General features: G+C 43.5%; 1 protein-coding gene across 1 annotated transcript; it reads right to left on the bottom strand.

Moving 5' to 3' along the window:
• Nucleotides 1-482: 482 nt before the first annotated feature.
• Nucleotides 483-12,601, bottom strand: utp25 (UTP25 small subunit processor component). Its single transcript, XM_079527783.1, has 12 exons — nt 12,466-12,601; nt 11,697-11,736; nt 10,105-10,285; nt 9,540-9,776; nt 9,067-9,155; nt 8,373-8,774; nt 7,123-7,339; nt 6,289-6,491; nt 5,761-5,943; nt 4,219-4,328; nt 3,021-3,266; nt 483-2,065 (listed from the first exon to the last, which is right to left on the bottom strand). The coding sequence occupies exons 1-12, from the start codon at nt 12,564-12,566 to the stop codon at nt 1,807-1,809; spliced, it is 2,268 nt and encodes a 755-aa protein (XP_079383909.1). The 5' UTR covers nt 12,567-12,601; the 3' UTR covers nt 483-1,806.
• Nucleotides 12,602-13,439: the final 838 nt, after the last annotated feature.

Genomic DNA, 13,439 nt, shown 5'->3' with positions numbered 1-13,439 from the left:
GACATGGTCAGAGTGTGATTTTTTTAATTCCATATAATTTTTGACTATAGTCATGGTCTCTAGCTGTGATGTCATGTGGGTCAAGACATCATCATACACTTGAGAAACACCTGCGCAGAATTTGAAAGTAGATCATAATAACTTCTAATAATGTCTACTGTATCACTCATAACCTCTATTTAGTATACCAAATTACATTTTATTATTTCAGAAAGCTTAGCTACTAGTACTTGAGATGCATACTACTAAATTCAGGTGCCAAAATCGCACAGACACTATACTATTTAGTAGACTATACCATTTTTTTGTCAGTAGGTCTGAAGTGAAACCCTGGTGCTTAGAAAATAGTCATCTGGAAATAGCATACTATTACTGTGTAGTAGTACGTTAGTGTGTTCGGGACACAAACAGGAAATTTTGTAGTATTCAACAGTGGACACTATGCAGTGTTTAAATGACAATTTAAACACTGGAATAAAAATTGTGAAATCAGAATCTTTATTAACATAATAATACAAATGTCTTTTTGTAGGTAAAAAAAAAAAAAAAAAACAGCAGCAAAACATAAACACTGCAAACACGTTCAACCACATGAACCCTAGTATGCCCTATTCTGGACATGTCATGACAGATGAACATGGGGCAAACAGGCGAGTCGGACTAACGACACTAACGACCCTATTCTGATAGTACTCATTACTATAGACTAGAGCACCGTGTGCTCTAAAGGTTGATCTCAAAGGCTGTGCAGGTAGAACACATCACATCCCCCTAAAAATTATAAAATATCCTGGTGACTTGATTGATATCAAGAAGGGCCCGTCGGCTCCCTTTACAGCTTTTAAAGTAGGCAAAACCCCACTGCAAGAGTGTTGCGTGCAAGCATCAGTAGCATTACAAAGTTATATAAAAATGTGCGAGGCAAATAACCCGAAAACCTGCCAATTCCATACAGAATGGGAGGAAGATACATATTCTTTACGTATTTTTCAGCAATGGGATTCTTTTTTTTGGGTGGGTAAATCTTGTTGAGCTCTTCATTTTAAAAGTCAAAAAAGTGTGGGCACCCCTGACTTACACCCTGTATACTTGTACATCAAATAGCAAACATGGCTATAAGCTCACAACATGTCATGTTGGGGGCTTGTGGATCTGCCATTACCGTCGAATGTTCACAAGAGATGCCCTGAATAGGGGGACGCTAGGATACAAGTGGTTAACCCATTTAGACATGAGGCCAATTCTAAAAATGCCTTTTAAATCCTCCTGACCCAAGTTTTCTGAAAAAACTAAATGTTAAGGAATCCCTGGCCTACACTAGTGATTCTAAAAGGCACCCTTTTCCACCAAAAGAACATTGGTTCTAGAACTAGTACCGTTCTTTATTTTTTTTATGGTGGTTTACAGTATATCACATCTGCATCTTCCAACCTGAATAGTGACACGTCCACTTTGGTTCCCGCTTCAGAGCAATAAGAAGTATTTTTTCGGTTCCAGTTCCAAACCAACTTTTTAAGGATCTGAACCAATTCATTTGGTTCAAAATTAGAAAGGAAAAAATAATAATGGAACCGGTTCAACCTCGGTGGCCAAAGTGGGATCCAGGGACTGTCACGGTTCCCTGAAGGGGTTCTAATGTAACTCTGCCTATAGAAATGGAACCAAATGGACCCATAGCATAGGTTTCATTTGTATACTGTCAGAGTTAAGGTAGGGTCAAGAACATGGTTTAAGAACCACTGCCCTACACCACGGCCTCTGTTCAACTGGTCTCTTGATTATTATGAAGCCATCGTGGAAGCCAGGTCAGAAAGCCTTGTCCTTCTCGCCCGTAACGAACAGGTGCACCGTCTTGTTGGAGTGCAGCATCTGCCCGGCCCTCTGGCCTCCGGTGATGGCAGCCAGCTTGTGGACGTCGTAGCGGGAGTAGAGAGCCGTGCAGGTCCAGCTGGCCTCCCCTCCCTGGCTGCCGCCGGCCGCCAGCATGTTGCACACCTCGCTGTAGAAGTGGGGGTAGGTGGGCAGTCCATAGAAGACCAGGTTCTGGATCCCCCTGATGGTGTATCTTGAGAGAGGACAGAGGTAGAAATCTGGTGTTATGATGATGGCACCATAGATAAGATCATGGATTTTAGGATGAATGTAGTTGGGACTGCATATCGTTGCTGTTGGGCATCAAAAATAGCAGATCTACAAGTTCAAAACGTTTTGCTATGTTTGAATTTGAATCCTGAAAAGTAACAGTTTTTGAGGTTTGCACCAGACAGACGATATTTTAAAAGATAATGTCCACCATTTCAGGTTCAAATCTACAGATGTCGTAAAAGCATGCATGCTGACCTTATAGTACAGCGTGATGTACAGTAAGCAATCAGCTGCAGCCATGGGTGTGTTAGATTTAATAGGTTATAAGTTGCTGCTGCTGTGCTTTCTAGACTGCCATGTTCTTACCATTCTGCAGTTTCTAACCTGTACACGAAAAACTATTGAGTTTCATGTCCTGTGGTCAAAAGAGCAATATAACTAGAAAATGTTAGTATGTTTATTTTTCTTCCTCATTGAAGATCCAAATGCAAACTAGAAAAAGTGCCCTTCTGGGCACAGGTCTCCACCAGGAGGATAGGAGTGTGTGTGATGTTTGGCAAAATGTTTAGGAGTAATATAAACATGTTTTTTTGTTTGTTTGTTTTTTGCAACAATTTTCTTCATTTTGTTGAGGAAATGCAGAGCCAGATCACTCATAGAATCTCTGAGGATAGAATTGTGGATGAGCAGGACATGTGCAGCATTTTGAACGAAACGGGCCACTCCTGAAAACTTTAGAAGGCAATGTTAGCCAATCAGTGTAGAATCTGGACGGAAGGAAGGAAGGACACACACACGGACGGAGTGCAAAACATACTCTCTCCCCATGCCTTCGGCCTGGTGGAGACAATAAGGCTGAAGAACACAACACAAACAACCAGTGAAATGGTTGAAGAACTGACCTCTTATAGAAGTGAAATGGTTGAAGAACTGACCTCTTATAGAAGTGGAATCGTTCGGTGAAGAGTAAGAACTGCTTCTCTCCCTTCTGGAAGAAATGCCTGGCTCTGGACACCTCGGATTTACTAGAGTACTCGCACGTGCTGGTGAAGTTCATGTCCAATTTCTTCATGTAGTTGCGCAGCCGAACGTAGTCAAAGTAGGAGGGGATGTAGATGAGGGTGTGGGACATGACCGAGTCCCTGTACTGGGGCAGAACTTTGTCCACAAAAAACTGGAACCTTCAAGGGAGAGAGGGGGGGGGGGGGGGTAACCACAGAGAATCAATTTAAAGAAACAGACAGTGGATTTGTGGTTAGAGTGTTCGCCCTGAAACTGGGAGGTTGGGGTGGGAGGTTGGGGGTCAGATCAACTACAAATTAATCCTGAGCGCGGCACGGCGGCGGCGGCTCACTGCTCCAAGCGTTTGGTCAAATTCAGAACAAATTTCACTGCGGTAACGTGTGTGTGACAAATTGTAGGACTTTGACTTGAAAGTTCTCCCAAAATTATATAAAACAGATCCTTTCTGTTGGCTTGATTCTGATTGGCCGAGTTGTGAAATGCTCGATAAACAAGCATGTACCAGTATTACCGGACCAACGGCTTGTTTACAATATTCACCGTCCTGCATACATGCACGGTTTTACAAATCACTTAAAAAAGCATAATGGCAAGTGTAAATAGTCAGTGCCATAGACAAGCAAAATCACGACATTTATTCTATGCATTTGATTCTATGTATGTTGTAATGTGTTGGGATTGGAGTAGAGGACTTGTCTTGTAGCATAGGTCCAGCAGATGTTCCAGGTGACACACCACAGATAAATGTCACCAAGGTGACCAAGCTGATTTTATTTAGCAGCCAACTAAATCTGAACATTGACCATATAAAGCCAGGTCTTACGGCACTAACATAATAAATCAAAAGGGGAACATAACATACAGTAGTGTGTCTACTATGTGCGCCAACACACTACAAAGAGAAGAATGGAAGTGATAAGATATATATTGTCCACACTGAAGATCAACCAAAAAGGAAGCAGTGCACCACCTTGTGGTACCAACTGGCATTGCATATGTCAACTGACTTACAATGTGTTAGCAGAAGCCAAGTCAATGCTCCAGCAAGCCTTAACTTCAGGCTGATGGCAACTAGAAAGGAAGCAGACGGGAGGCATCAGGCTGTGTTACCTGGCATCGTGGTCCACGCAGCTGTCAGAGGAGAACATCTGGAACACGTGAGGCAGCTGCACCAGAACCTGGCAGATGGAACCAGTACTGGGAACATTCTTAGTGACAATCTAGGAAAGAAAGCACATGAAATATTGGCCCCAGGGGAAACATCATCAAACCATGCATTTCATGTATCATTTTATTTTCATCAATTTACGAATTTAGGACTCCACATTTTCTCGCTCTACAGTCTACATACAGTAGGCCTATATCAATGCGGTCAGGCAGAAACCTCTTATCTCTGTATTTTAACGTAAATTAATGCCTTACTTGATCATACTACAGCATCACACAAAAGTATCAAACACACAGACGGGATACAAGTGGACTGTTTATTTTCTAACTGATGTGCCGTTGTGTAGAAGATGGCCGGCTACAGGATGCAATGAGGGACATTAAAGACAGCAGGTACAGGGGAAAGAAATGCAAAGCAACAATAATGTATAGAACATTTGACGCTCCCAATGTGAATACCTGACCCGTGTCAATGACACTTTCAGTATGTCATGGCCTTGACAATAAATCCCTTGAACCAGTTTCTTTTTCAAATATCGTCTATCATATGCCCAAAACCTTACTTTCCGGACCCACCCGTGTGAAATGAGGGGCGCTCTTGTCATCGTACATCAATTTATGTTAGCGGACATTTGACATTGCTACATAAGGTACATACGGTGGTCCCTTATTGGCCAAGCGCTCCCACCAACATGTGATTGGTTAGCCTAATTGCTCGTTTACATATGACACCCTTCAATGTCAATGGCGTTTAATGTTTAATTTACGTCATATTTAGCAGAATTCTGTCATTTCTCCGTTCATTGTCAATGGCAAATATTGAGACAGGCAGGGGGACGGACGGACGGACACAAGATTTAGCGGACATTTGACCGGCATTCCCCTTTCATTGTCAATGGCAAATCTTGAGACGTGTGGGGACAAAAGCTGTTTATAGAAGGGGCTAGGCGCCCCTTCAAAATAGCAAAAAAGATCTACAAGCTCAAAACACGTCACGTGTGGATCTGCAACTTTTGAGTCACGCTGTAGTATGATCAAGTAGGGCAGTGGTGTTCAATCTTCTTCATATCGAGGCTCATTATTTAGTCGGCATTTGACCACCATTTGATGAGATTTTGCCTCTCAGAACCAAAACTTTGAATATTTTGTTGTCATTGGATACGATTTTGTACTGTAGACTTCTTGTGAGTTAAGTAATACAAATGTTTAACAATAATTTTACTCTTGAGAGCGTAAAATGAAACCAAATGGTTCCATTTTACGCCGTCAAGAGTTAAAGATCTGTAAGGGTCCATTTGTCAATCAACTCTCCATCATTTAGCTGGGGACCACCTGGAACCGACTCAAGGACCACTGGTTGACAAACCACTGAAGTAGGGCATTAATGTACAGTAACAAAAAGAAAAGTTAAAATCTGGAGTTGAGGTTTCTGCCCGACAGCGCCGATATCCTAATACAGACTGTGGGGGTAGCAGTAGTCCCTACCTGTCCATGGTAGTTGGCACAGTGTTTGGACAGAAGGTTGTTGATCTGCGGGTCCTGGATGGAGCTGAACACCATGTTCTGTCTGTAGTGTCTGGCCCAGTTGTTGAGGTTCCACATCCTCACCCTGGTGAAGTCCACCCCATGGGAGGCCAGTGGCTGCAGGTTCATGTGGTTCATCACGTGCTGTGTGGGCAGAGAAGGTGTGATCACACAACATCGACCCACCACAACACCAGCAGTGGCTCAGGAGGTAGGATTGCATTGGGAATGGGACGTCTCGCAGACAAATTCTGGTTCATCTTGGCGTCGAGTTTTGAACGGGTCAATGTGAGGCATGCGTTGTAATTTTTTTAACGTGACAGTGACGGTAAAGAAAATCTGGAGAACAAGCAACTTTGTGCATAGAACGCCTGAAATGTTCTTCCAGTTCTTCCAAGTAATAAGGATAAGGGCGCCCATCCTCACTGCCAAATAAACATCTGGACTAACTGTACACTAAATACATTAGACATGTGCCATGTTTCTCACCAACACATGCTCCCAGTTCTGCATGAGGAAGACGTCTGCCTGGTCTACTACCAGCAGCTCTATGGAGGACAGGAAGTCCACGTCTCTCTTGCTCTCTCCCTCGGCCCCCAGCACGGTGCGGAGGCCCAGCGGCGACGCGATGATGATGTCCGACGAGTAGAAGGGGGCGAAGAGACGGACGCTTCTCTTCAGGATGGACATGCCTGGTGGAGACAGACAACAAGACAGTAAGAGGGCTTCACATGGTAGATGAAGAGTGGAATAGAAGACATGCCTGGTGGAGACGGACAACAAGACAGTAAGAGCGCTTCACATGGTAGATGAAGAGTGGAATAGAAGACATGCCTGGTGGAGACAGACAACAAGACAGTAAGAGGGCTTCACATGGTAGAGGAAGAGTGGAATAGTAGTCAAAAAGAAAGAAAGAAAAAAAGTATTTATTTAACCAGTAAAATAGCATGACTAGGGTTATCACGATTACAAATACACAAATAATTGCGATTAACAATTTAATTGTGATTTTGGCATTTAACTTTGGAACTTTGATATGAATTGAAATTAAATTTCAGATCGTCTTTAAGGCTTCGTAATAAAACATTGCACAGGACGTAGATCATATACAAAGAAAGTAATGACATATGGAATCATTTTATCCTTTAAAGAAATCGACAAGCGTGCAGATCTGCTATTTCTGCTTTCTTTTTTTAATTTGACGATGACGATTATGAAAAGAAGAATTGCGATAGTGACAGGCCTAAGCCTGACCTATTATACAAGTTCACAGTTCTACTATAAAGACCACCATAATAGTGTTAATAGTTCAGTATATTGAACCTATTTTGAAGTGGTCGTCCACATTGCCGGAGAAGATGGCATGGTAGTCGTCCGGCCTGTGCAGGTTGGCCGGCTTGTCCCCTTCGTCATCTCCAAACTCATCCTTGAACCTCTTCTTGTTGCTGATGTCCATCTTCTTGCCCGGTGTCTCCAGTAAGCTGATCAACGTCTGGACCACCCGCAGCGCCCCGTCGCGGAAGGGGACCAGAATCAGCACCTGTCACCAACACAAAGCATTAGAATTAGTCTCACAAAGCCATAGTAATGAATATAAATAATTTAAAGTCAAATAGCAAACGTTAGGTTGTACTTGTTACATTACAAACACTTGAAAATAGCCGATCTAGAGGCTCACAACGTGACATGGTGAGCTTGTAGATCGGCTATCTTTGCTATTCTTTAAAAAGTTCAGTTTGTTTGACAATCTCTTTGCCTATAATGACATGCCCAAAATCAGAGAATCGTATTCACACCTCTAATTCGGTAGACTTGATGCGAATGGGCGGAGAAGTTGCATAGTTTTTGCATATTTTATTTGCTGCGTTTTCCTTCACACTGCGCTGTCATCCGCAGCAATTGGAAACGCAGCAGGGACCTTTATCGTTTATTTTATGTGTTCCATTCATAAACTACACAGTGAAATCTATGGTGCATGTTAAAAATATAGGATGTAAAGTGACGGTACGTGCAAGGATGCAGCAGTGTGTTGTCGGGGAGACAGCGACTGGACTGTGTGTGTGTGTGTGTGTGCGCGCGCGCGCGCGCGCGCGCGCGCGCGCGCGCGCGCACGCACGCACGCACGCACGCACGCACGCACGCACGCACGCACGCACGCACGCACGCACGCACGCACACACTGTTCTTTTGGGCACATTGCAGAGGCACAGTGGAGAAAGGAGTGCAAAATGAATTATCCGACGTTTATCCTCATTCAACCACGTCTATCCACGGTAACGTGACATCTTTGCGCTGCGTAAAATATGCCCTCTCTGTCTCCAACTGTGTTTACTCCTCACGTTATATTTCCTTTATTTGATGCGATTGCATTCACTCCTGTAGTGAATCGAAGTAAGGTGCGCTTGTAAGCGAAGCAAAACCCCCTCCGTATCAGACTTCGATTGAGTCTTCACACCTGCCAAACGAAACGCACTTTCCGACAATACGCAGCAGGATTCGTTTTAATCGCAGTAAAGCATTCTGGTGTGAATGCGACCTTAGTCAACATCGGGGAGATGCATGTGTAGTTATACCTTGGGGCGGGTCAGCCCTTGGTCCCTGGGCTCGTCCTGTGGCGCGGCTCCGGGTTTAGCAGCCTTCCCCTTTTTCAGCTGGGCGTTGTTAGACAGGACGCGGGAGTTTGCCTTCAGCACGTGGTTGAGAGCATGCAGGCAGTAGGCACTGCGGACCTGAGGGCCCTGGACGAGGGGGGAGCACTCTGAGAAGTAGAGATCTTTATAGGAGCCCATGAGAGCCAGCAGCTCCAGCTGGAGAGGGCTGACCTCCTCTGCCACCGACGTCGCTGCCTGGTTCAGAGACTTCCAGCGGCCATTCAGGACCTTGTGGAACACAGGGGGGCCTGCGTCCTTCCGTTGGCCCATGGAGCCGTACTTCTCCAGGGGACTGGAGCATAGAAGAGTGCCCAGTTTTGGCCACTGCGTGCAATGGGAAGGAAGACAGGTTTAAAGCTGCAATCTGGAACTTTACTGAATTAATACAATGTTAAACTTTAAACAAAATTGTGTTTAATCCGACAATTATACCAGAAAATATTAAGGGCAGGTATAAGATTACATTTTCAACAATACCCATACAGTCCTTCCATCCCCTACAAATGAGCTTTTTAATGGTTTTGTGAGACAATTCTTAACATTACAGTTTCATGATGACAACAGGTGTTATAGAAAATTCTGTTTTTTTCTCTTTTTTTTTAAAATAATACCTTACCTTGACCTTTGTCTTGGCTTTAGTGCCAGAGGTAATCTTCATCACATCATCTTCACTAAGTTCTGTATCCACATGCTGCAGCCAAGTGTCTACACACACACACACACACACACACACACACACACACACACACACACACACACACACACACACACACACACACACACACACACACACACACACACACACACACACACACACACACACACACACACACACACACACACACACACACACACACACACACACACAATAAATAACATGCATCTAGGCAAACAATCGTTTTATATCGCTGTTGTCTAACTTTTTGTGTTTTTTGGAGGTAAATTAACACCCTAGTATCATACTACTTTTACTATTTTGGAATTTGAATCCTGTAAGGTTTGGAATCCTGAAAGGTTTTTGGACACTTTCCACCAGACGATATTCTGTTCTAATAAATTGCATTCAAACTGTCAAATGTGAACTTTTACCTGTACTGTGGTCTGGCTCAGCAGTGCACTGGTCTTCCTCCTGATCTCCCTCAGCAGTGACGTTGGTCTCCAGACAGAACTGAGCCTCATTCTCCTTGTCGATGAACTCCTCGTCTCCTTCTGCCACCTCCTTCCCCACTCCCTCCTCCTCATCCTCCCCCTTCTCCTCCCCTCCAGCTTGTTCAGTCACGTCTTCGCCATCAAGTTCTTCCTCATCTTCATCTCCATCCCCCTCTCCTAGCGGCAAGCAGTGATTTCAACAGGAACATTATTATTATTGTTGTTATGCATTATATGTATTATGTCTAATTTAGGCTTTTAGCAATCCCCCAGGAGGAAGTCACTAATGTTGCTCTGGAGAGGGAAGTCTGGAGCACTCTGGTGGAGCTGTTGCCCCCGCGACCCGACTACGGATAAGCGGTTGAAGATGGATGGATGGATAGGCTTTTAGCGACTTACAGTAAGCACATACATCAATTAATTGCAGTACATAAACAGATTGTCGACGAAAAAAGAAAAGAAAAGAATGGTCTGAGTTTCCACAATGTCCTGGAAAATAACCTGCCTTCCTCAAGAAGTTCTTCGCCTTCGTCTTCATCATCTGTGCTCTCCTCCTCCTCCTCCTCACTGTGGTCATGGTTGGCAGGGTCGCCGAGAGTTGAAAGCAGCCTCTGATAGGCCGTCTTCTCATCGGGTTCGTCTTCCTCGTCCTCTCTGTCGCTGCCAGAACGTTCAGGGCTAGCTGGCTACAGCACAGAGGATGACATGATGGCACGTTTCAGCTTTTGCTTTGTACACACCCTTTGCTGATAAGTACTGTATCTTATAAAGTATTTGACAATGATGACCTGGTAAAACATGCCATGCATATGATGTTAAATATACAGTTGGAAAATGCTATATAATTAAAGTTAAAAGTGTTACAAAATGGGCTATAACATGATGGACTAATGCATTTACACTTTTTGGCTCTATGTTTATTGATCTTTCCATTTTAAATTAGGTCTGTCAATGAGCAGTGCACATTTCAGATTATGGTGTACTGTACTGTACACGACACGTGTACATACAAGGAATGTGCTGTGACACATGGTGTAGTGACCCCCAACCCATACAACACCCTATTAGTATTAAACTGTAGTCTTCTGTACTGTTAATAAAGTATTCAATCAACCCATTACTACCTAACAACTTAACCAGCTCAGTGGCCTTGTAGTTAGAGTGTCCGATCCCCGGCCGGGTCATACCAAAGACTCTGAAAATGGGACCCAGTGCCTCCCTGCTTGGCACTCAGCATCAAGGGTTGGATTGGACGCTACAGAAAAAGGAGATAGGCTCCTGCCCTATGGGCTTCATGGCTCGGCAAGGCTACTTACTTACTACTTAACAAATATGGAAATTGGATTTACAAGATCAAAAAGTGTCACAGCTTGTAGATCTGCTATTTTATGTGCGACGCCAACAATGACATGTCCAAAAAAGTGGTTAATGGAGTATGAGTAGAGGTTGGAGTATGAGTAGCCGCAATTTGCAACTCTAGATTTTTTTATAATGGGATGAATCTAGAGTTGCAATACCCTCCATTGACTCCCCACTCATCCATTTGCGTTTGCGATCTGCTTGTCTTAAACGATGTTAAACTCACCAACATTGCAGCTGTAGTCCAAGCTTGAATTATCCTCTTTCAATCTGCCGAGCTTGTTTTTCATAAAAATCCCCCGTAGACATGTTATGAGCTACTTTCTGTCAAGAAGAAGAAATGTTGGAGTTTGGAAGCGCTCGTTTTTATTAAGGGGTCGCGCTGCTGCCTCCTGCATTATGTGCAAATGCGAAACGGATGCATGCAGGGCCGTTCAGTGACTTACGACGAGCGCTTCCAAACTCCAGCACTTGACAGAAAGTAGCTCATAACATGTCTACGGGGGATTTTTATGAAAAACAAGCTAGGCAGATTGAAAGAGGATAATTCAAGCTTGGACTACAGCTGCAATGTTGGTGAGTTTAACGTCGTTTAAGACAAGCAGATCGCATACGCAAATGGATGAGTGGGGAGTCAATGGAGGGTATTGCAACTCTAGATTCATCCCATTATAAAACAATCTAGAGTTGCAAATTGCGGCTAGAGTATGAGTAGAGGTTGGTCAGTAGAGTACTCACCAGGTCTATTATTTTAGTCCTTTCAGGCCTTTCTTTCACGCTGTGAAAACATAAATATCAGAATTCAGTTACGGTACATTGTTGCCTGGCAATAATGTACTCTTATTGGACTCTGAGTCAATTCATGCATCATTTTAACCCACACTGATCAAAGCCTGACTGGTCCATAGTGTTAAGGAGAACATCGAACACTATGGACCAGAGCTGATCAAAACCCCTAGCCCTAGAATTTTATAGTCATACATGAAATGTATGTATAAGATGAATTGATTGATTGAAAGATGTATTAACAGTTTGCAGAATGGGTACATTTCACATGAAAGCACAACTCAATACAAATACTGTTGCTGTCTGTGGACGACACACTGAAGATCACAGACATTCTAGGGCTAATCGAAACCCCTGGTTCGCACTGTTCTAGTGGAGGCTTGGCTCTGCCCATAGCCTTACTGCTTAGAATCATAGAAGCAGTAAGGCTATGGACCAGTGTTGGGACCAGAGCTAGCAGAGGCTACTGGATGGCTAGCCTTGATAAAGGCTGTCATACATTTCTTCTGTTGATTCTGACATTATTTGTGTAATGTGTATGTGAGACGTCCGATCAGATCGATTCTGACATTTGTGTATGCACAAACAAATTAATGTCGGAATCGACCAGTCAGTCAGTCAGTCATTCTTAATCCAAGGCTACTTGGCTGGCTAGCAACTGAGCTACCAATAATAATAGTGTATTATAGTCTAGTCACAGGTCCACGTGCACTATACTTACACATCATGGAACGGATGCTCTTCTCCAAATTCTTTCAGGTGCTTCTTCTGCTTTTTGGACAGACTTGTGAAAATGGATTTATTCTGTTTTCTCTTACCCATGATGTTGACATTTAGCTGCTGCTGGTCAGCTCTGTCTGTGGAGTGGATTGCACGTGTGTTTATGTGGCTGTCTTCTTCTGGCGTTGGCAGGAATATATGGCAGGCGTGTTGTATCATTGTTGCCATCTTCAGTGCAGATGTGGGATTGCAGCATCGACTGCAGAAGAGAATGGCAAAAGATAAAAACGAATATATAGCTAGCCTACAACTAACTACTGACATGACAACACGCTCCATATATGGCGGCGGGTCAATCCGTCTCGCCTCGTGACACGCTCCGTATATATGGCCGTGACGGCCGTCTCCATATATGAAGAAAGATCACTGACCTCATCAAACCCTTACCTGGATGGATAGCCACATGGAGAAGACTGGATCATCATCACTTAGATCTGTATACTGTATATGGAGCCAGGCCAGCAAACAACTCTACATCTGACCTCAAACCCTTAGATCTCCATATTAGTAGGGAAATCTATGGAAAATACAGGATCAACCTCTAACTAATTGCAAAAAAACCGAACTCAGCTGATATATCTTCAATATATCCTGAATAACAGAAAAAAAGTTGCCTGGAATTGTCTGAGGGGAAAGTGTTGAAAATGGCCTGTAGGCTACAGTATGGCCACCATTGACATCCTATTATAAGGCAATATTTTCTAAATTGCCTTATGCTTTAAGTAGCATGTGACATATCAAACTAAGGGGTTTTCATGATGCTGAATCCATTCCAAGCATTAGTTTTGCATAAAAACACTCATTGGGCTACATTTTGCCATAGCAACTTGCCCAAATGTGCTGACATCAAGTTGCTATGGCCAAATTTAGCCCTTCATTATTACTGGACTATATGGAGCTGAGTTGTCTCCATCA

Source organism: Electrona antarctica, assembly GCF_951216825.1.
Source record: "Electrona antarctica genome assembly, chromosome: 18".
NCBI lineage: Eukaryota > Metazoa > Chordata > Actinopteri > Myctophiformes > Myctophidae > Electrona > Electrona antarctica.
The sequence above is the reverse complement of the archived record's forward strand: the minus strand, read 5'-3'. Positions and strand labels throughout refer to the sequence as shown.